Source organism: Somniosus microcephalus, chromosome 33, assembly GCF_052327205.1.
Source record: "Somniosus microcephalus isolate GS21.2 chromosome 33, FLI_Smic_1.0, whole genome shotgun sequence".
NCBI lineage: Eukaryota > Metazoa > Chordata > Chondrichthyes > Squaliformes > Somniosidae > Somniosus > Somniosus microcephalus.
The window spans coordinates 29,028,682-29,052,462 of NC_141019.1; the positions used below are offsets into that span (position 1 = coordinate 29,028,682).

General features: G+C 43.5%; 1 protein-coding gene across 2 annotated transcripts in view; it reads right to left on the reverse strand.

Annotated features, from left to right (window-relative positions):
• spats2 (spermatogenesis associated serine rich 2) overlaps window positions 1-23,325 on the reverse strand; it is a 112,109-nt gene extending 88,784 nt beyond the window's left edge. The window contains exons 1-2 of one of the 2 annotated variants that reach the window (XM_085972842.1): window positions 22,321-23,325; window positions 21,932-22,118 (exon numbers count right to left, since the gene is read on the reverse strand). In XM_085972842.1, coding sequence (XP_085828968.1) covers window positions 21,932-21,956 — 25 coding nt within the window. In that variant the 5' untranslated portion in view covers window positions 21,957-22,118; window positions 22,321-23,325. The remainder of the gene's footprint in view (window positions 1-21,931; window positions 22,119-22,320) is intronic. The other variant, XM_085972843.1, reaches the window with a different exon arrangement.
• Window positions 23,326-23,781: the final 456 nt, after the last annotated feature.

Here is a 23,781-nt window from a genome sequence, read left to right on the forward strand (position 1 = left end):
TTTAGAAAGTGTTTATAAGCAAGATTTAATCTCATTGAAATAAAAACAGAAAATGCTGGAAATACTCAGCAGGCCAGGCAGCATCTGTGGAGAGAGAAACAGAGTTAACGTTTCAGTTCGATGACCTTTCGTCAGTTCGCTGTTTCTCTCGCCACAGATGCTGCCTGACCTGCTGAGTGTTTCCAGCATTTTGTGTTTTTATTTCAGATTTCCAGCATCCGCAGTATCTTGCTTTTGTATTACTCTCATTGAAGTTGGCTTTGCTAACCATTCCTGACTAGAGGATCACTGCACGAGTAGTGGCATTGTGGAACAGTACTGCGAAGCCGTGGAACTATGCTACTGTCCAATGACCCCACTCTGCAGGCCATACTATAACTCACTAGCAGATAGGTAGCAACGATTGCAAAAACATGCATGCTGGAACACCATCAATGCAAACCTTTACCCTGGCCCTGCTGGTATAAGATACCCAAAAAGGAGTTCAATCCTCAGCAAGATGAATCCTTTCCCCTCCAGTACATTACTTGCCACAACAACAGTAACATTTGAGAGTCCTGTATTTAACATATGCCACCCCCCCACTTAATATGTACCCAGAAATGACAAGTCATTATGTGGGGATTGGAGCTGCTGTCTGTCAATTCCCCTTTTCAGAGTGAAGTGATATTTTTAAACAGCCAATATTGTACCTCTATGGCATACAGACTGCAGTTCCAAGTGTTGAGATGGTTTGGCATGCAAGGTAAACTACATATATGAAATAAGTACATCGTTTCCTGCATACAGGAAACTTTGTGCTATCCGGCACCGACAGGACCGAGCTGTTGCCGTCCCATCAAAACTGCCGGACAAACCAGCGCTAATGTTGAAACATACGGAGATTTTGAGCTCCATATCTGGCAACAAACCCTAACAGTCGGCCGCACCTTGCAAGCGTCTCTGTAGCTTAGCAACAGCTTCAGCGAGACCTTGCAGAGCCTGACTGGTGAAAAAAAAGCAACGAAAAGAAAAAAAACCTAACGAAACGGCTCCTGATTTTTGTCGGTGGCTCGAGCATTCTGGACAGTTAACCTCCGGATAAACCAAAGTTTCCTGTACTCCCTACAATACTTAGTGGTTTTCCTACACCCATTTTGGGTTGAAACATTCTGATTTTGTTTCCAAACCGATCTTGTGGTCTCGCTCAAATGTATGCAGAAAAACAATTATTAATCTACAAGTCTGGCCATGATCTTGGAACAATCACATGTTTTTAGTAAGGAGTTTGGCAGAACCATAGCTGTGTGAATTTGAGACACTCCCTTATTCAAATAAATTCTGACATCCACATCCAATACTTGGGCCATTACAAAACACACTGGAATATCAGTCTCCATTTAAAAAAAATTTTTTGGCGAGTCATTTGATTGTTCTGAATTTGTAGCTCCAAAAGCCCCATTCGCTGCACAACTTTAAAGACTTGCATTTCTATAGCGCCTTTCACAACCTCAGCACATCCCAAAGCGCTTTACAGCCAATGAAGTACTTTTAAGTCTAGTCACTGTTGCAATACGTTGGAAACGCAGCAGCCAATTTGTGCACCGCAAGCTCCCACAAACAGCAATGAGATAATGAGAGATTATTTTGGTGATGTGAGTTGAAGGATTAATATTGGCCAGGACACCTGGCAGAACTTCCCCTGCTCCTCTTCGAAATAGTGCCGTGGGATCTTTTACGTCCACCTGAGAGGGGAGTCGTCAGTTTAACGCCTAATCTGAAAGACGGCACCTCCAGTGAAGTGCTCCTTCAGTACTGCACTGATGCTCAAGTCTCTGGAGTCGGACAACCTTCAGACTCAGAGGCAAGTGCGACCATGGAGACAAGGCTGACACCTTACCTCTTCACGTGTACTCTAACCGCTGGTTGCAACGCACAAGATACTTGTTACTTTGCTGCTTTAAGTCACACATTTTCAAACAGGTCAGCAACAGTATGGAAGCATCCATTGAGGAAGAATTAGCCAATCAGTTTAGACACTCATTGCAACACATCATTTCCCAAGTACAGGTAGACTATCCTTTATCCGAACTTCCGAAAACCGAAAACCAAAAGTTTTTTTGTTCAGCGTAAGTCGTGCGCACGACACCGACCCCCGCCGTCGACCCCCCCCCGCCGACCCCGACCCCCCGCCGACCCCCACCCCCGACAAATTTCCCAGTCTTATAAAATACCTTCTGAAATCCGAAATTTTCCGAAAACCGAAACACGGCTGGTCCCGAGGTTTTCGGATAAAGGATAGTCTACCTGTACCTGTAGTCTATTATAATGAACCTCTACAAGTGTTCTGTGAACATTAATAAATGTCATTATTTGGCATAGGAATGAAGCAAGTGAAAAGGTAAAGAGTTTGTAAAGCAGCATCTGGCTTTTGTCAAAATCCTGAAATTTAATAACAGCGAGCAAACGCAAGGGACTTAGGATATTACAAGGCTTTCCTTGTGGTGGTTGGATCACTTAAGATAAGTCTTGCGCTGGCTAAGTTGGCTAGAGTGTAGTGTGTACCTCCGGCTTATATGGCAGTAAATGTGAAGTAACTACGATCCTTACTTTATCAAATGTAGGGCAATTCATAGGAGTTATATTTCAAAAGTAGCTCTGTACATTGGAAGAGTCGTCCTCCTGTTTGAAACTGCACGATTCATAATGTAGGATTTGTTTCACCAGCAACGGAAAAGTAACTAATTCTATGATGAGAACATAGGTGCTTACGTCTGTACGGAGCAGGTCTTAAAAACTTTCAACCATCTAGCTAAACTGCAAAGGTTTCTCACAGACCCGCTCTCAATGCAAAAGTAAATGACTAAAGCACACTCCAGTTTTTAGCACATCGATACCAATACACTATTGGAAGAACGACACTCGAGTCACTATCCTCCTCGTGATGCTCTAAACTCAGCATCTCAAATTGCTCCCACCACTAGCACCACCATTAACAGACCTGTAAACACCAGTAATTCACCCTAGCTTCTTCCAGCTCAAAATGCTTTTCCCCCAAACACCTCAAAATCTTGCACTGCTGGTGGTCCAGTTCAAGTGAACTGCTACAGTTTGGGCTCCCCCCCACCCCCATTTTAATGGTTTGATGAAAGTTTCCTAAGCAGTCTTTGTCTCTAAAGCTCGGCCCTTTACTTTCTGCTGCACTGAGTTAGCAGGTTAGACTACCCATGGTTAAAATCAAGTCTACCAATACAGTGAATGCTGCTTTCAGCTTTTTTGTTGTTGTATAGAATAGTGTCTTTGGATGAATCAGATCACCCTTCTGTTGTTCCTTGATAAACAGAAAAATGATCACGAGGTGCATCTTTCATTGCACATGGAATACATGAGCCCTAAATGCCAATGGAGTTCAATTTATTCAAAGCGTCTAGTGGCCTCCATGTCATAACTACTGAACAGTAGATGTTCGTGTTTTAAGGATATTTTCCCGTTTAAAAAGGTGGAGCAACTTTTTGAAGGAATCAAGCCAGGCTTCACACCTTAATAAACAATGGGGATCCTGGCTTGCAGTTGTATTTAATCCCTGGGGTTTTCCAAATTTCCACTAGACTTTAATACATGACAACGATTAGAAATTGCCTATTAGTTTGCCGAATGCTGCGTATATTTACGCATTATTCACGCTGCCCCCCCCCCCCCCAAAAATGAGAACCTTTATTTACCAATTCCTACACAACCAGCAGCCTACTTCCTCCAAATGGGGGTCTCACGATATTGATTTAAAAATATTTAGATTAAGCACGTCTATTAGATAAAAATTTCAATTTTCCCCCCCACACAGACATAGTATGAAAAGCTACACTCCCACTATTACACTTTACTGAAATCCTAGTCACAATACTTCTTCTCCTGCTTAGGCAGTCCCTCGGAACCGAGGATGACTTGCTTCCACATTAAAAAATGAGTTCACAGGTGACTGATGAGTCCAATGCGGGACCTACAGTCTCTGTCACAGGTGGGGCAGACGGTGGGTGGGGTGCTTGGGTTGACGGGCGCTCCTTGCGCTTGGATTCCGCTTGCTCCTGGCGAAGAGACTCGAGGTGTTCGGCGCCTTCCCGGATGCTTTTCCTCCACTTTGTGCGGTCTTGGGCCAGGGATTCCCAGGTGTCGGTGGGGATGTTGGTGTCAGTGGTGAACCAGTGGAATTCTCTAGAGGGCAGTGGAGGCCAGTTCATTAAATATATTCAAGAAGGAGTTGGATATATTTCTTAATGCTAAAGGGATCAAGGGATATGGCGAGAAGGCAGGGACAGGGTACTGAATTTGGATGATCAACCATGATCTCGTTGAATGGCGGAGCAGGCTCGAGGGGCCGAATGGCCTACTCCTGCTCCTATCTTCTATGTTTCTATGTTACACTTTTTCAAGGAGGCTTTGAGGGTGTCCTTGAAGCGTTTCCTCTGCCCACCTGGGGCTTTCTTGCCGTGCCGGAGCTCCGAGTAGAGCGCTTGTTTTGGGAGTCTCGTACTGCTCTGATCAGTCACAATACTGCTCTGATTAAAAGCAAATATAATTCAGTGAACGTGCCTGGGGTTGTTTCCAATGATCAGGACAATATAGGACTTAGTTAGAGGTCAGTTCAATGTCTAACAATCCAACTCCTAGGGGGAGAAATTCGGTTGTTAGCGCCACCGATTAACGCCTAGAGGCCGGGAAGTGGGGCGCTAGCCAATTTCCGGGCGGGCGCAAGGCGCCTAGCCCCATATTGAGCATGCATTTAGCGCCAGCGCTAAATCTTAGCGCCCGCTCATGGGCGCAGGCTGATTATGACGTCATTTGAGTGTGCAACGCCTTTTGGGCGCCCCCCCCCCTCTGTAGTGCCTGGCGCTAATAGTGACAGCTTACCTGGGCCTTACCAAGTCGCTCTCGGGCTGGAGGAGCGTTATTTAAAGGGGACTGGTGTGGTTTAAAAGCGGCCTGGTGTGGTTTAAAAGCGGCAGCCATTTTTGGAGCACAACTTCCTCGAGAGCTACAAAGAGTTGCTGAGCTGCACACAGAGCCATTTGACCACTGAGCCAGCACAGACAGACGATCTTCAGCCTTCTGACCATCACCTTGCTGTTGGTGAGCCTTGACAACGGGGAACCTTCCTGTGGGCACTTATTATGGGGGCTGCATTGGAGGGGAACGTCCTGCTGCTGAATCATCTGGAAAGGGCACCGAGACGCTGGGAGAGGGGGGCGGGCATGGCCAGACGGAGGAGGGCCAACAGATGTCGCCACAGCAGACCTTACGCTGGCAGGGTTTTCCAACAGCAGTTTTCCTACATGAACATGCCGGAGGAGCAGTGTGTCAGAAGGCTGCGATTTAGAAAGGAGGTGGTGACTGAGCTGTGCCAGCTGCTTCAGCCAGATCTGCAGCCTCAGATAAGGTGCAGGACATCTCTGTCGGTGGCTGAGAAGATGCCTGCTGGCCTGAACTTCTATGCGAGCGGCTCTTCTCAGGCTGCGTGTCAGAGGCTGATCAGAAGTAGCTTCTAGGCCCCTCTCACGGAATGCTTGCTGCCATTCCAAGAACAGGAATGGAACCGGTCTGATACCCCCAAGCCTGTGAAGGGCAAGGTGCATGTAAATAGCAGGCATGGCCATTGTAAATGAAGAAAGTGTTTCATTACACAAAATGTGGTTCCTCCAAACATGAGAAAGCTATGGCAACAGAAAGCAAAACGAATACACACAGACACAGAATCACACAGAAACCCCACAGTGCAGATAGAGGCCATTTCGGCCCATCGAGCCTGCACCGACACATATCCCACCCGATCCCCGTAACCCCCACACCAACACATATCCCACCCTATCCCCGTAACCCCACATATTTAATCCCCCTAACACGAAGGGTCAATTTATCATAGCCAATCAACCTAACCCGCACATCTTTGGACTGTGGGAGGAAACTGGAGCACCCAGAGGAAACCCACGCAAACACGGGGAGAATGTGCAAACGCCACACAGACAGTCACCCGAGGCCAGATTCGAACCCGGGTCCCTGGCGCTGTGACACATAACTGCCTCTCACACCCGGGAGACTGTCCAAAACATAAATCACATTCCGACCATCTTCCTTGGCCTCGATTCCACTGCACCAACCAAAGCATCCAATGCCCCATCAGTGAGGCGTTCCGCCCTCTGCCTCACCCTTTCCATGTCTTGCTAGGCTGGTGCGCCACAGGTAGGCTCCCACCACTTTGAAGGCCTACAAGGCAGTGAGTGTGTCTGGTGATGCCAATTGACCTGCCCCTTTAAGAGCTGGCCGGCGCCAGTGTGTCTCAGCACCCTCGCTGCGAAATTGGGTTGCGCCGCCGGGTTAGCGCCTTAGGAGTAGCGTGCAGCGCCTGATTTAGCGCTGCAATCACCTTTAGGGGCGCTGCAACCCAATATCGCGCTAGGTGGCGCTAAACTTTGCGCATCACCAGGACTAGCGCCCCAAACGCGGCTATACCGAATTTCTAGGCCCTAGAGTCTAAACAATCTAAAAGTCTTTAAGCAGTTTTGATGCAGAGAACTGCACTAGAATTTTTATATGAAACAAAAACGGGATCACAAATTTTTAGTGAGGTTCAATGACCATTTTTATTCTAACAGTCAGCATTGAACATTCAACTGCTGAAAGTCACGATCAGCTTATTTGTCCAAAGATAACAATCATAAAAGAGGGGTTGGGAAATTGAAACAAATTAGTGCTGGAGATAGTGCAGATAAGCAGTGAGTTACATAGTCTATGCTTTGGGTGTGATCACAAGGCTCACTAGGTTGAAAATTTAACAGTGTCGGTTGGAACAAATAATACATCTAAATAATTTAACAAGAAATGTCATCATATATTTCAAACTCACTCCAATGTCCATGCAAATGACATGAACTTTTTTTAAATAAATGAGGACGCGTGACAAAGATTTGTCGAAGAGGTAGGTTTTGAGAAGAGAGATGTGGAGAGGTTTAGGAGGGAAATTCCAGAGCTCAGGACCTAGACGGTTGAAGAAATGGTCGTCAATGGTGGAGTAAAGAAAGTGTGGGTGCACAAGAGAACAGAATTGGAGGAGTGCAGAGTTCTCGGAGGGTTGTAGGGCTGGAGGAGGTTACAGAGATAGGGTGGGGCGAGGCCATGGAGGGATCTGAACACGGAGGAAGAGAATTTTAAAATCAAGGCGATGGCGAACCGGGAGCCAGTGTAGGTCAGTGAGCACAGGGGTGATGGGTGAACAGGACTTGGTACGAGTTAGGACACGGGGCAGCAGAGCTTTAGATGTGCTCAAGTGTATGGAGGATGGAAGACCGGCCATGAGAGTGTTGCAATAGTCGAGTCGGGGAGGTACAAAAGCATGGATGAGCATCTTCTAGGACAGAATATGAGCAACGGGATTAGGTGTGTTTATTGCGGTTTCATTTGAATGCCAAAATATATAAATTCGCATTTTTATGGCGTCGAAAAGGAATCACAGTAGCATTTAAGTACACTGCCACATAAAGCTATCATTTATAGGAACTAAAAATAAGCAGATACAGGCATGCACCACATTTTGATTAAACATTGAAATGGGTTACCCTCCAAATTTAGTTGAATAGTACAACCCTGATGGAAGGAAAATGTAAGTTTTCCAGCAGGAGACCATTCTTCCTGGAAATTAGCACCATGAACACATGGCATCACCTGTATTAATCAAAACTCTAGTCTTTTAAGACTAACCTTTAGCCTCGAGCTATGCAATTTGGGTCTCGGGTGTGACGTGATCGCTAGTTATAAACTCCAGCAGTATTCAAGACATTTACGAGCAATAAAATCGGAGTTTGATTTATGTGCGGCTAAGTCGTATTCAGAACGGGAAGCATTTGCTATCTTTCGACAACCCAGAATTTGAATGGCAATTTCCATGCCGTGGAGCTATTTAAGACCTAGAAACAACAAAGTTAACATTTATAGTCTAAATGCTTGCCAGCAAGAAAATCAATTTGTCACCCTGGTATGGCAGAGGGTGTAACTGCAATAACAAACCTGCTGTCTGCTGATCCAGGTGCTCAGCTGGATTTTGAAGAACTATATATTTTCAAGAGAGTCTCCTCTGGGGAGGAGGGATAGAACTTTCAATCTAAAGCACTTCTCCAGAAAATGAGAAAAACAAATTTGCAAAAAATATTTACCACTTTGCTACAGAAAAAAGGTTCAGGCCAGGGACTCTACTTCCTTGCTGGGAAAGACCCGTTTGGATAATCTGGTGAGCTCATCTGCAGTCAATTGTCATAATCATCATCATAATCATAATCATAATCATCTTTCTTGTCATTGTTAGTGCACAAGTGCAGTACAACGAAATGTAGGCTTGCGGCTCCCGAGAGTGTACATTTAGATTAAGACATTTAAACATTCAACATACATTTGGCTTGTAATACTTTAACATTAACATAATAAAGTGCATTGGCAGATGTGCAGGCTTTAGAGTTTATTTGTGGAGTTCAGTAGGATGACAGCCCTGGGAAAGAAGCTGTTCCTAAATCTGATCGTACGGGTGCGAATGCATCTGTAGCGTCTCCCAGATGGCAGGGGTGGGTAGGGTCTTTGATGATGGACCGTGACCTCCGTAAACAACGTTTCTGGTATGTGCGCTCTATGGTCGGTAGCCGGGTGCCGGTAATGCGTTGGGCAGTTTTGACTACCCGCTGCAGGGATTCGAGCTCAGCAAGGAATCAAATCTCTGGCTTTTATATGCTTTTTCAGTTGCGAGTACCAGAATGACCCAGGATAGATGCTGCCCCTCACTAAGTCCAATGCTCGCCAGCTGAAGATGGCCCCTCTAGATACATGACCCTATTGGGTCGTTTCCAGCAGAACCCCAACAGCGGGCTGTTTAACCAGTATCAAAATGACGACAGTCTTCTCTTTGGTTATAAGGAGATAAATAAAATCCCAAGAGGAATACTCGAGGTTGAAAGCACCTTCCTCAAATCTCTTCAAATCGTTTCCCAATTTTTTGTGCCAATTTCTCCCTTTCCCTCTTCTGGAGGGGCTGATTTTTTTTTAAATCGGGGCCCAATTTCACAGGCACCAGCAGCCCTCTGGTATCTTGTCCAGTTGCCATTCATGTACAAGCCTAGACGGTGAGTGTCAGCTGGTATCCCACCCTCCATTTACAGGTTGCCAATGACACACTTGAGATGAACCAGTCGCACAGATGAGTTTTTTTTGTTATAAAAAAAACACACTGCTGCCATTGTTGAATGACGCAGATTAATTTGCAGCAACAGGGATTAATTACAGGGAACCGCAGGAAGCAGCACACCGTTGCAGTCGTCACTGGAAACAGCTTACACCCCTGTCCACAAATGGCCAGTGAAAAAACACAAGGTCTGCAAAGCATGTTGAGTGGGCCATTCGAATGCTTAGAATACGAGAACACACTTCAAAAAAGGAAGCCGATCTCTCGGGCAAGTATAGGGAAAAATAACATTCATCGCATTTAAACTTGCTTTGTTCAGACAATTTTAATCCAATATGCTACAGTAGAGATCACCACCCATTTTGGACCATACGCCCTACCAGCACATCATATACGAGAGGCTGCCATTTCAGTCTCTTTTCTGTTGCTATGCCACAAAAATGTTTGGCAGGAATTTGACTAGAAGTGACTAAGATCATCCAATTACTCCTAAGCTCGCTTAAATCAACTTCAATTTTCCCCTCTGCATGGTTCAACCTATTGTTCCACTTGTCCCTCCCTCCCCTCCATGGAAACTACCCAAGAAACTAATCAGTAAAACCACCTTTATTTCACACATTTCAGAGACCTTTGCCAGACATCAATAAATTTCTATTTATGAATAGTTTACATGATAGATTGCAAACCATAAACATGTGCATGCAAAGAACAAACTGCAGAGGATATGCTACAGGCTGCACTTTTATAGGGAAAATTAAGGGTAAAAATTGTAAATTTGAATCCGATGGGAAAAAAAAGTTTAAAAAAAAATCAAACTTGAAAGAGTAATTAAACTGAATTTCTCAGTTTTCAATTTCAATACAGTACGTCACAGATGGCTTTCCAAAACTGACAGCAAAGATGTAATAAAGAGAAAACTAAAATGACTTTGTATGGCAGCTCATTCAAGAACGTCACTTTGATGACTACTTAAAACCTAACCTAAAGAGCCGTCTATAATTTAGCCAAGCCTCAAATATAGCACATCTGGTAAAATGTTATTTAATCAAAAGTGATACAACACAGTAACACACAAATGGCAATTCTGCTGCTGTCACTGCCTCCCATTGTAGGGCTTGTGACAGTTCCTTCAATGTCTGGCTCTAGTAGCACATACTTCATGGAAACAATGTTAGCCTGCAACAAGGAGGCAATCTCCCACATCTAGCACAATTCAGACAGGACCGTCGAAGTGGAAAATTACTTTCCTTCTTTTATCTTTTTTAAAAAAAGGTAGTTTTCAAAAAAATGCACTCTACTGCAAGGCTCCATAAAAATGATTTTGTTGCCAAACTACTCCATACGCTCGATATTTTAAAATCCCAATCATTATCTAGTCTACAATAAAGACTGCCATTTAAATAGCGCCTCTTACGACCCCAGGACGTCCCAAAGCGCTTTACAGCCAATGAAGTACTTTTTGAAGTGTAGTCACTGCTGTAATGTAGGAAACGCAGCAGCCAATTTGCGCAGAGCAAGATCCCACAAACAGCAATGTGATAATGACCAGGTAATCTGTTTCAGTGATGTGGGTTAAGGGATAAATATTGCCCAAGACACCAGGGAGAATTCCCCTGCTCTTTGAAAGAGTGCCGCGGGATTGTTTACATCCCGAGGGGGTAGACGGGGCCTCAGTTTAACATGTCATCCGAAAGACGGCACCTCTGACAGTGCAGCACCCCCTCAATACTGCATTGAAGTGTCAGCCTAGATTATTTTCTCAAGCTTTATTTAGCAACTTCAATCCTCTGCCGATACTATTCTTGAACTATTAGGAAATGCAATGGACTCATTTGCCTTACATTTGGGAGAGGGGGGGATTGTGTTCAATGAGAAGAATGTAAAGCGTATCTCAGCTGGAGAGCGTGGGGGTCCTGTTTTGGCAATCTTCATTATATCCAAGTTTTAAGTGTGGAGCAACTATATCTGGCTTACAAGACATCACTGCACCTGCACTTTCATAATTGGCAAATTCAAAATTATGTAGTTTCAAAGAATTCACAAATCCAACATAGATGGGAAGGGTAAGCACCTTGCTAAAAATACCTTTCAACGGCTTTGATCACCCCAAACACTTTGCATTTGAAGTACAGGAAACGATGCAGTGGTTTCATAACTTCTAATTAGCAAGTAATCACAGACAGACAACATCTACTTGTGGGGGGGGGGCGGGGGGGGGGGGGGGGAAGCTGATGTACCGTCTCATCTTGAAAAATGAAACTGTACTTAGCAAACTTTACGAACAAATTGCAACTTAAGTAGCTATTTGAAAAGTGCATTATACAAGATAAACATTAATTCAGTGCAACTGAACTAACGAGTAATGGAGCTACAAGATCACCCAGAGGGTGGTGGGGGTCTGGAACTCACTGCCTGAGAGGGTGGGAGAGGCAGAAACCCTCATCACATTTGAAAAGTACTTGGATATACACTTGGTGCCATAACCTACGGGGCTACGGACCAAGTGCTGGAAAGTTGGATTAGGCTGGATCGCTCGGTCGGCCAGCACGGACACGATGGGCCGAATGGCCTCCTTCTGTGCTGTAAATTTCTATGATTCTATGATGATCATCATTCATTGAATAAACACTATCCAATGGACTGCAGTTATGCATTGTTTTAACCATGCTCATTTTACTTTTTTTTAAAAAAAAAGTTAAATTAAAAAATTAAGCAATGGTCACATTTGCGTTCTGCCAACTGTCTGCACGCAGAAGGCAGAATAACTTTTCATGTGTCCGTTCTACATTGTTGTGCATCTGCAGGAATATCACTACCATAGCAATGCCTGGAAGTAGTGTTTTGAATGACACAGTTGTAATGCGTTGTGGAGACTGTTAGCAAGTCTGTCAAGTAATTTAACTATCTTGCAGTAACAGGCTTAACTGTGGGATTTAAATGCTACCGAAACTTGCATCAGGTTCAGCAAGGGGATGGATTTGGAGACTCGGGCAGAATTTTTTGATGGGAGCCAAACAGCATGGCTTCAGTCTTGGGTATTAAAGTTGGAGGATGTTCTAGTTCATACACAACACAATATTAGACAGAGCAGTGGCGGAGAGTTGAGCGTGGTAGCAGAAATGCAGAGCTGGGCATCAACATACATGTGCAAGGTGACCCCCCACACCCGATGTTGCTGAGGAATAGGTGGGGACTTTGGGGCACATGAGAGGTAACCAAGACAGGTAGGGACATTTTTTACTCCCAAAATATGAGAGTATAAATATAATAAACTCCCATGAAATACTCAACAGGTATAGTTTAAAAACACTATCTTCCTTTATTTCCAATAGACATATCATATAACATTAACTAGGAAGTACAAGCGCTTAAAATGTGCCATTAGGCAAACCGCAATAAAGCTTCTGACTTGGGGGCATGGGGAAAGCACGGCAAGACAATTATTTCATTGGGAGACATACCTGAAAAGCTTCCAAGACAAAAGAATACATTGAACATGGAAGCCAATGGCACAAGCAACATTATATTCGGAATCAGAACTGCTGCAACCCCATGGAACAACCATGCCGGATGAAAACATCTCTGACAATGTTTGGGGGATGTCAGGAACTTGGTTCTGACTTGTAAAAAGTGAAGATACCATGTATCAACTACAGGAGACTTTGGTTTATCCGGAGGTTGTATGTCCGGAAACCTCGATCTACCGGCAGAAATCAGGAGCCGTTCTGTTAGGTTGTTTTTCTTCTCGTGGCTTTGTTTCCAACAGTCGGGCACTGCAAAGTCTCTCTGAAGCTGTTGCTAAGCTACAGAGACGCTTCCAAGGTACGGGCCGACTGTTTGAAGCTGTTGCTAAGCAACAGTGTTTGTTGTCAGATACGGAGATGAAAATCTCCGTATGCTTCAACATTAACTTTGTATGTCCGGCAGTTTTGATAGATCGGCAACAGCTCGGTCCCGTCGGTGCCGGATATCACAAAGTTTCCTGTACTAAGCATAAATAACTTTATGTAAAACTATTTTCCCTTAATGTATAACTTTGCTCCTCCCCTCTCCGAACGTGTTCACTCTTTCCTGTTTCTACAGGTGCTGGTCACCTGTATTTATCTCGCCCAAGTGCCCATTGTCCATGTGAGCCTAGATATAGCGAGCGCCGGTTGGCTATTTTATCATGGGGATAGCACACGAGCCGGGTCCTCTCCTCATCGGACATCCTTACGCACTTGCCAGCGGGGGCTGCTGGACAGCAATCAGGAGCAGCAACTCCAGCTCATTTTCCTCCTCCATTGAGGGGTGCTGAAGCCAATTGTGGCATCTCAACTGCCGCCTAAGCCGAGATCAGCGAACTCAGAACAGACTTGGAATTGAAGTTGGGACTGCCTGGTCTGTATTCCTTTGTGCTAAACTGGGCAGTGCTTTTAACAATAAGCCAACAGTGACTGCTGGGTTCTATTGCAAATTGAGGAAATACACCTGGTGCGATTGCCAAAGCTTGTGAGTGGTCTTGTTTATTTGCAAATTTCATTGGCACTACTGCCAAATGCCTGCAAAAATAAGTTCAAAAGAACACACCTGTCCAGAGGGCAAAAGGTAGATAGTACTTGTTTAGCCCAGTAAAACTAACTCTACCTGTCCCACATGCAATTTTAATGACATCAGATACAGAGAATCAAAACGATTTTCCCTGTTCCATGACACAATTAAGAGAATTACTCTAAGGCTGGAGTAGGTTCTTTGCGATACTTTCTTACATCAGGCTGCCAGGCTTAATAGAACCTGTTCCTGGGACAGGGTATTCGAATTCAGTGTTGCTCACTAACTTTTTGTCAAGGGGCAAATCTCAGCTAAAGACCCCTCTCAGGAAATTTGTACGAGGCAATGACAGGATGTGGGTCTGTGCTTCCCCACACAGGGAACGCTTGATTTCAAACCGGTTACCGTCAAGTGAAGGCCAGGCAATTCTCCACAGAAACAGGAAAAAGCTACCAACGCTATAGTTTAATATGGCACTTTCACTTACCCATGGATAGTACAAGACCCAATTGCTACATTCAAGCTTTTTAAACACTGCTTCTGTTCTAATGGTTGTACCAGGCTTCCTATGAGTGGGCCGTGCCCCTGATGATCAGGTAGGGTATGCATTAGGTTGCTTACTCTGCACTGAATTCACATTAATAGTCTCACATCTTTTCCAGTCAATCTAGAAAGCTGAAAATACCTTTTAGTGCAAGTTAAAACAACTAAATCTATACTTAAATGCTTTACAGAAACAAAAATGTTAGGCTATTACACAGTTCTGTAATAAACATATACAAGATCCAGAAACAATCTACAAGGGGTTAATTTACCTTCCCCAATTTTGATTCTTAACTGAAGAAAATCCAAAAAGTCAGCAACGCCTTTCTGCTTTGTGATGCCTCCCTTCCTGGGAGTGTACGTAACATAGGTTTTGTTGTAGAGCACGTCTTACATGGTCAGAATGAGAAAGCAACTGAACTGTGGAGACAATTCTGTTTTAAGGCGACTTCCTTTGCTGGAGACCATCACTTGTCAAAGAAACTTTGAGAGAGATTCTCAAAACATTGAAATGTAGTATTAAAAACATGACCTCATGGAATGCTAATGAGAAAGTAAACACCCACAGCCTGGAACCCATTACTTGGGTGCTTTCAACCAGATCGCCATCCATTGTTAACATGAAACACCAGTGAAAATACATTTACATCAGACATCATCCAACAGCAAAACTGCTAGAAACTCCTGATTCTAGTTTGAATGCCAGGGATCAATTGGCAAAGCAACATGTCTTTAACATGGTCACAATACAGCACTAGTTACTTACATTTAGCACTTTTTAAGAATCATCTAATTCACAACAAAGGGAAATGTCTTCCCTTTGAAGTGTAGACCATAGTCTGAAAACCCAGAATTTAGCACTTAACCTTAATTAATCCTTAAACATAGCTGGTATTCCTCACATTACAAGTGACTGCACTTCAAAAGTACTGCATTGGCCGTGAAAGGTGCAATACAAATGCAAGTACTTTTTCTTTCTTTGAAAACAAACTAGTGCATATTTGACAATTTGGGACACCCCTACATCCTTAGAAAGGATTCACTTACCTTCCCTGCTGAGAACAAGAGATAAGACAGCATTGTATCCGAGCGCCATCAACATCCCACACTCAGGAAGACCTTGAATGCACGAGTGCAGCCCCAGAAGTATGTAAAGTAGCAAGTCTGCAGTGGCCACAGACGAAGGAGAGGCAGGTTTGCAAGTGCTCCCAGGCTACATTGAGTACTATTGCTACAGGTAATGTTTCCCACAGCATAGATTTTACCTGTACTGACAAAGTGACTGTCAAATTTTGGAATGTTACTTCACATACACAGAGTACTTATAGTTTAGGGAGGAAACCTGGGCTTGTACTCGCTGGAGTTTAGAAGAACGAGAGGGGATCTCATTGAAACTTATAAAATTCTGACAGGACTGGACAGACTAGATGCAGGAAGGATGCTCCCGATGGCAGGGGAGTCCAGAACCAGGGGTCACAGTCTAAGGATAAGGGGTAAGCCATTTAGGACAGAAATGAGGAGGAATTTCTTCACCCAGAGAGTGGTGAACCTGTGGAATTCTCTACCACAGAAGGCAGTAGAGGCCAATTCATTAAATATATTCAAGAAGGAGTTGGATATATTTCTTAAGGCTAAAGGGATCAAGGGGTATGGGGAGAAGGCAGGGACAGGGTACTGAGATTGGATGATCAGCCATGATCTCATTGAATGGCAGAACAGGCTCGAGGGGCCGAATGGCCTACTCCTGCTCCTATCTTCTATGTTTCTATGAAATACTAGGGAGGTGAAAACCCTACACTATGAGGTGCTACAAATCATAAGTCATAGCAAAACTCATTGCAACATCTTTAGCTACTTGAATATACCACCAAGAAATTCCTCTAATGGAACCTGAACAGCTTTAGCTCAATGGCAGCACTCTTGCCTGATTTAGAAAGTCATCGATTCAAACCCAACTCCAGAGACTTGAGAACATAATCTCGGCTGACACTTCAGTGCAGCGCAGGAGGCCATTCGGCCCATCATGTCGGTGCCAGCTCCTTGAAAGAGCTATGCAATTAGTCGCACGCCCCTGCTCTTTTCCCCACAGCCATGTGAATTTCTCCTTTTCAAGTATATATCCAATTCCCTTTTCAAAGTTATTATTGAATCTGCTTCCACCAACTTTTCAGGCAACACATTCCAGATCATCATAACTTGCTGTGTTAAAAAAAAAATCAACTTTCCCTTTCCGGAATTCTTCAATAAGCTCAATGAATGGAGCCAAGAATATCTTGAGCGGCTGATTCACATTTTGTACAGCAAAATTCTATTAATAGGCAAGTAAAATTCAGTACCTTAAAATTAAGTTAATGATTTACTAATAGTCACCAAGTGATCTATTGACTCCCTTCTGAAACCAACCCAAGTACACTGATTAGCTGATTTTGAATAGACTGTTGGCAAGATTTCTAAATTCCAACGGTCCAGGGTCTGTTTTGCGGCCACGACCAACAGAATATACTTAATAAATCCATGAGATCCGCAGAGTCAATTGAAAAGTAGCAGTAGCCATGTTCTGCAAATAGAGGGTGCACAAGAATTTACTAAACTTTCCAAAGGATTTTACCCTCAGCGGCTGCACAATACTTGAAAGTTGGCAGATAAAAATTAATTGATTTATTATCGTCAAGGTCTAGACTAATATTCAAACCAACTTGCCCCAACTCTATGCTGCTACGGTGTATATTTTGAGGGTCATTAGCACAGAGCAATTCTGTTAGAACTTGCATCAGGTTTTCCCATAACTACAAGCAGCAATTTGAATTTATAAACTATGTTAAATACAGAGTAAAACAAGAGTTGGCAACTGCAATACATTACCATATGTTTTATAGACTTCAGACTGTATGCTTAAAAGATAGAAGCCAAGATTTTTCCCGACAGCAAAAATAAGTATAAACAGCAGAGATCATTGAGCTTACAAGATGCTTTCAAAGTGTACAGTTCTGGAAACACTTGAAACATGTACAACTTACTCCTTGGAAAATCACCAAGCTGCCTTTTCAAAAAAATCTTTAAGAGGCCCATAAATTGTGTATTATACAGGAACAATTGTTCCAGTCAGGAAAGCTACTATACTTCACAAATGGAATGACCGGACTAATTTCAATTTATGTTTGCTCAGTAGATAATCAACTTCACAGATTTGCTGTGATATTTAATTTCAGAATACTTGTCATGCAAATATCAAGTTAACAAAAACCAGGTGTACACAAATTTTGGTGAGGTTAACTCGGCTGAAACAGAAAGTACGAGGCCATCTGCTGTTAATAACAATTCTGCAAGTTCCTTAAACACAACGGAATACCCAATCCAATGCGGAGCAATGCTGCAGGAGATCTGCTAGCAATAATTATTCTAATAGTATATTAAAGAAAAACTGCGGAGCATCTGTCACACTTTGAAAAGTAGAGTTAACCTTGAATTCTTTGTGTATTTACAAACTTCAAAGCAAAGTGCACCATGAACTCAGGAGATAACTGACAGGAAACACAATGTAACTAAATACAAGGATTTATTTCTGTAACTGCCTGTTACATACATAGATTTATTAATGCAACTGTGTTACGTGAGGGGAGCAAATATATTTACCCACAGTTGAAGAAAACACTATACTCAGTTTATTAATTTTTTATCTATGAGCAGTGCCATGGGACATTATATAGTCTTCAGTTTAGTGCATTCCAATACACATCGGAAATAGTCACAAACATATACAGTAGTCGTTTTTTGGAATGTCTCTAACTAAACGTTTTCTGTCTGCAGCCTGCGCCTCTCAGGCGGCTGAGGCTTCAGTTCATGAGCTTCACTGAGCTGTTACTCTGTCAGAGGAATGAAGAAGTTCAACCAGGTAGCAAACTAGAATACACCAGCGTTGCATTGCGCAAGCGATCTGTGCACTGCAAGTCTCAGAATGCGGCTTCAGGCTGCCTACCTTCCGAGTGTAGTGAACACCACCACAATTTGGAGCTGGGGGTATGCAACACACCAGAGGTTTTTATTTTAGGATCAACAACAGGACATGCTGTTTGTAAGCCACATCGCCTGTCCAGCAATGGAAATGTACACCGAGGAATGAGAGCACTAAAGGGAGGGAGGGAGGGAGGGACAGATAAAGAAATAACAGAAAATGCTGGAAAAACTCAGTAGGCCAGGCAACATCCGTGGAGAGAAAAGAGAGTCAACCCCTTTGTCAAGACAAAGGGTTTGACTCGAAACGTTGACTCCATTTTCTCTCCACGGATGTTGCCTGGCCTACTGAGTTTTTCCAGCATTTTCTGTTGTTATTTTGGATTTCCAGCATCCGCAGTATTTTGCTATCGTATATATCTCAAGAGGTTGTTTATGCAATTACGACATTTTGCAATCACAGATTGATTGATATATTTGTGCAACGGTCATACGTGAGGCTTTTACACTAAATATTCTCCTTGGGTTCAGCATCACTGTAAGTGGACCACATGCTCCTTACGAACCAGAGTGTACTTTTACCTGCCCAATATCTAGGTAAATGGAGCAAGGCCCGGATGCTGAATAGAGAACTCTTGCCTCTCTACTCCCTCGTTTATTGGAATATATTACGTGTCGCCACACAACCTCTGACTTTGGAAGACAGAATAATATACACCAAGTGTGGCTCAGGCTATAAACCAAGTCAACTTTATTTAACACTAAACATGCAAATGAACATTAATCAGTACACACAGTATATTTACAGCAATCAGTGAGAAATGCCATGACAAACATGCCATGCATCTGGCATGTGTTATGTCACACACGTGAAGTATCCATCATGCAAATAAATTTTTTAGAAACCAATTAAAAAAAACACTTCCTTCACTGCCTCATTTTTCAGTTTTTCCACATCCTCAGTAGCAATGTGGACCATCCCCCTTTCATTGCAACAGTGCAACCTTTGATTCATCATGAGCTGCACCACAAGAGAGCCATTCATTTTCAAAAACTACAATTTTGGTGCCCAAAACCAATAATTTAAAAAAAAATGGCAGAGGAAGTAGTGCTACAACAGAACAGAACAATCTCTTCCCTCCAAGAGAACTGGAGGAGGAGGAAAGAAAAGACATGCAGGTGTAAACAAGATAGCCTCAAAAAAAGTCCGTTTCTTGGGAACACATATTCCAGACCAGAGTATCACCTGTGCTGGCATGAAGTGCAAAAGCCATTGAAGCTACCTGTTGGCTCCAATCATTGTGGTTGTGGCTTACGTAGGCCCATACGGTTCACTCGGTTAATCTCGGGGATGGACATATGAGGAGAGGTTGAGTAGATTGGGACGCTACTCATTGGAGTTCAGAAGAATGAGAGGCGATCTTATTGAAACATATAAGATTGTGAAGGGGTTGGATCGGGTGGATGCGGGGAGGATGTTCCCGATGATGGGTGAAACTAGAACTAGGGGGCATAGTCTTAGAATAAGGGGCTGCTCTTTCAAAACTGAGATGAGGAGGAACTACTTCACTCAGAGGGTGGTAGGTCCATGGAATATGCTGCCCCAAAAAGCTGTAGAAGCTACATCATTACATAAATTTAAAACAGAAATAGACAGTTTCCTAGAAGTAAAGGGAATAAAGGGTTACGGGGAGCGGGCAGGAATTTGGACATGAGTCTAGGTTTGGATCGGACATGGCCCTGTGGGTAGCGGAGCGGGCCCAAGGGCCGTGTAGCCTGATCCTGCTCCTATTTCATGTGTCTAATTCTGTTAGATTCAGGAGATGGTTCTGTGATAGTAGATTGGCGGTTAGGATCAGATCAGCCCAGCCATGATCTTATTGAATGGCGGAGCAGGCTCGAGGGGCCGATTGGCCTACTCCTGCTCCTATTTCTTATGTTCTTATAGCTGTTTCACTTCTTTGGACGCGAGTTTTGAAGACCCACTCAAGTATCAGATAACAGGGTCTTCAACTTCATCCAGACAAAGCTCCAACTATGTATGTAACAACTGGTAACAATGATACAGTAAGCAACTGCAGCAGAACTTCACCTTCAATCTAAGTCTCTCTCCTCACAGGAACTTCTGGGTTTTGTCTCATATACCCAACTCCACCAGGGGCGAGGGGCACAACTGCATTTTCCCACAACTCAAGACCCTCAGCATCACCACGGTTCAGGTCACACACCCGCCAATTTTGTCTTAACTCGACAGCTCCCACTGTAATAGGCCTCACTCTGCCCAGAGGGAAAAAGAGTTGACACATGCTTGAACAGTTAAGTGGTATACCAGGGTTCTGGGACTCCTGGCAGGAAGGACAGCTTTTTATTTTAAAAATGCCATGCATGTTGCGCTAGATGATGGGCCCTTCAGTGGCAGCTAGGCTAGTCTCTAGTAGTTTACCAATAATTTAAGATTAACTGGCCTATTACTTCCTGGCTTACTCCATCACCTTTTTAGACTAGGGATCCCACACTTGCCATCTTTCAGGCCTCGGACACAATTTTCTTTTCCACAGAATTTCGGAGAAGTATGGTCAGAGCCGATGCTATTTCTTCTTTAGTTTCCTTCAGGATCCTTGGATGTCAGGTTCCAAATAATTTTTCTACCTTAAGTTTCTGTAACTTCTTTAGTGCCATTTCTCTCTGAATAATAACCTCCATGACCTCTGGTGGCTCTACCATTTCAATATCCACCTCCCACGTGAAAAGTGAGGTAAAGGTCTCTGCCATTGCCTCATTCAACTTTTAGCAGTCCAACCCCTAGTGACCATTGTCTTGCTACTGCGACTACAGAAAACATTTTTATTGCTATGTTTTTTGCTAATTTTCTTTAACTCCCTAGCTTTCGAAATCTCTCTCTGTAGTTTTCCTACATATTCTTCATATTTGTCTTTTCATTTTTTTTTTTTAAATCACCCCAATAACACTAAATGATTCTTTTAAAGTTTTTAATTTGATCTAATCTCCCTATTCAGCCATTTAACCCCATCCTTCTGTACACTTTTTTCACTTACTGGAATGTACTTGATTTCCACCTCCTGCTTAAATACATTGCTGATCTATGGTTCTATCTGCCATTTTTCCCTGGGCCTTTCTAGTTCACTATAATTTGCCATCGCCCAGTCACAAACCCTTGTAGTGGACTTATTATTCCTTTTCTATTATTACATTGAACTTGATCATATTGTGGTCATTGTTTTCCATATATTTCCCTTTTAGGCAGACTACTCGTGTTATCCAGAATCTGGGCAACTAGTACTTCCTTTTTGGGAGAAAGCAGTCCTGAACACAGCAGAAAACCCTCCCTTGCCTCACCACAAACATTATTGCAGTCTAGCAATTAAAATCCGCTACAATTATAACTCTTAATACATGTCCTCTAATTCGTCTACAAATTTCACCCTCAATTTATGGTCTGCAATGTACTCCCACTTACACTCCTCCAAGCTTATGAAATGGGGGAATCCCGTTTTCCAGAATCCACTGTAATACTTCATAAAACTAAAACCTTGCGACATTAAATACAGATTGCTTTGAGGAAAAAAAGGAATTATTACAAAATGATCTTCAAAATTAAGACTGCAGGTTAAAAATGATTGTAGTTTGTGGTATTAAAGCCGCAGAAAAACAAGTTAGTACTCGAGAAATGCGTGTCTTTTATTGATTTTCACTCACCCTTTTGATTTTGCTTTTTAGCCATCTCCGCTTTTTGTTTTTTTTTCAAAAAAACTTTTAGATGCACAGCCAACTTAATAAACGGGAGCTCAGTAATCACCCTCTTCACTCTTCCAAGCAGAAGATGCAGCTTCCGTGAACTGGTCTCTTCCTCCCAGCAGTGTTTCTGGGACTTGTCTTGGCAACACTACAAATCGACAATAATCAATAAGATTATTTTTTTTTGGTTCTCTCCACCGCAGGCTGTCAAGAAATCTTACAGGATTAGTGATCACTCCCGTCTTCCGTTCCCTCGCGATCAGACTGCAACATTTACAAAAGGAATCAAACAGACACGCAACAGTCTTAAAGGAAGAGAAAAAAAAATCTGGATAAACGAGTCTAATTACCAGTGGGCTTTCTCGGTCACAAACACAGCCTTTTCTTCTTGAAGGGGAGGAGGAGGGGGGGCGATTCTGCAGAGGGCCCCAGTCAGCACTTTGTGTCTTTTTGTCTCACAATTCCCCCCAACAAATGAAGCTTCCAGTCAGTCGCCAGCTTCCCTTCTTCGCCTCCAGTTGCTGGCTTTCCTTTATTTTCCAGACTGGAGAGATCCGGTAATAATTTTTTTTTTTTTTTTTTTTTTTTTTTTAAAGCCTTTGTCCTCTCTTTCTCTCGGTCCCTCTCTGCTTAATTAAAACAGCCAGGTGGTCAAGCCTTAATCTCAACAGGACTGGTCTTGCAGTCTGAGGGAAGCTAACCCAAGCTTTCCTGAGAAACTCGCCTTGCAGTTTCTTCTCTTTTCCCTCCCTCCCCACCCCGCCTCTCCAACGCGTGATTATTTTCCCTCCCCTCCCCAAATTCTTTGGGCTAAAGAAGCAGGTTTAAAGCATTCTTTTTTTGAATCTGGACTCTAAAGAGGCCAGCTTCCTTCAGAACAGGCGACGGCACTCTCTCAGACTGGGACTCGCAACAAGAGGGGACAAAACTCTCAGCAACTCGGCGCCGCTCGCTCGCTCCCCACGCGTCACTTCCGGCCGCCGACGGAAAAAGCCGAGCGCTTCCGAAGTGGTTCGGCGACCCGAGAAGGGGGCCCCCGAACCAAGTGCCGAGGTCGGGAAAGGTGTTCGACGCCGAAAAATACGAGTGGCGCCGAAATGAGTCGAATGTAACCTAGCCTTCACTCGTTCCACCACGAGTTTTCCTTTTAGTCGGTATTACTCCTGTAAAAACATCAGTAAGTCAAATAGATAGTCTTCGATACAGCAAAAGTAAACTCTTCACGAGTTGCTTCCCTCCAGGGAATCTGGAAAGTTCGAGAATGTTCATTTGTATTCGTGGAACATTCCGCAGTCAGGCTCAGACCAACTCATGGATCAGGTGAACGTTGTGAGCGGAAGACTTCTGCTTTTTTTTTGAGGAAACACTTTTTAAAAAAAAAAAACATCTTTATTATAAATATACACCAATTAAAGCAAAAGGAGTTTGCGGCCAACTCTGACGAAGAGCACCGCCACCTGCTGGGGACAAACCCCTCGTGATTTGGCTCGGAACCACACCGAGTCCTTCAGAGCGGGTGAAGTTTTCCAAGGTAGCCCTGGCCAATATTTATCCTTCAATCAACATTTCTAAAACAGATTATCTGGTCATTATCACATTGCTGTTTGTGGGAGTTTGCTGTGCGCAAATTGGCTGCCCCGCGTTTCCCACATTACAACAGCGACTACACTTCCAAAAAGTACTTCATTGGCTGGAAAGTGCTTTGGGACGTCCTGCGGTCATGAAAGGCGCAAGTCTTTCAAGTCTTTATTTTTGGCAAATTGGCCACAGATACTCGCTGTTTTCTCTGGCTATTAAAAGGAATAACCAGA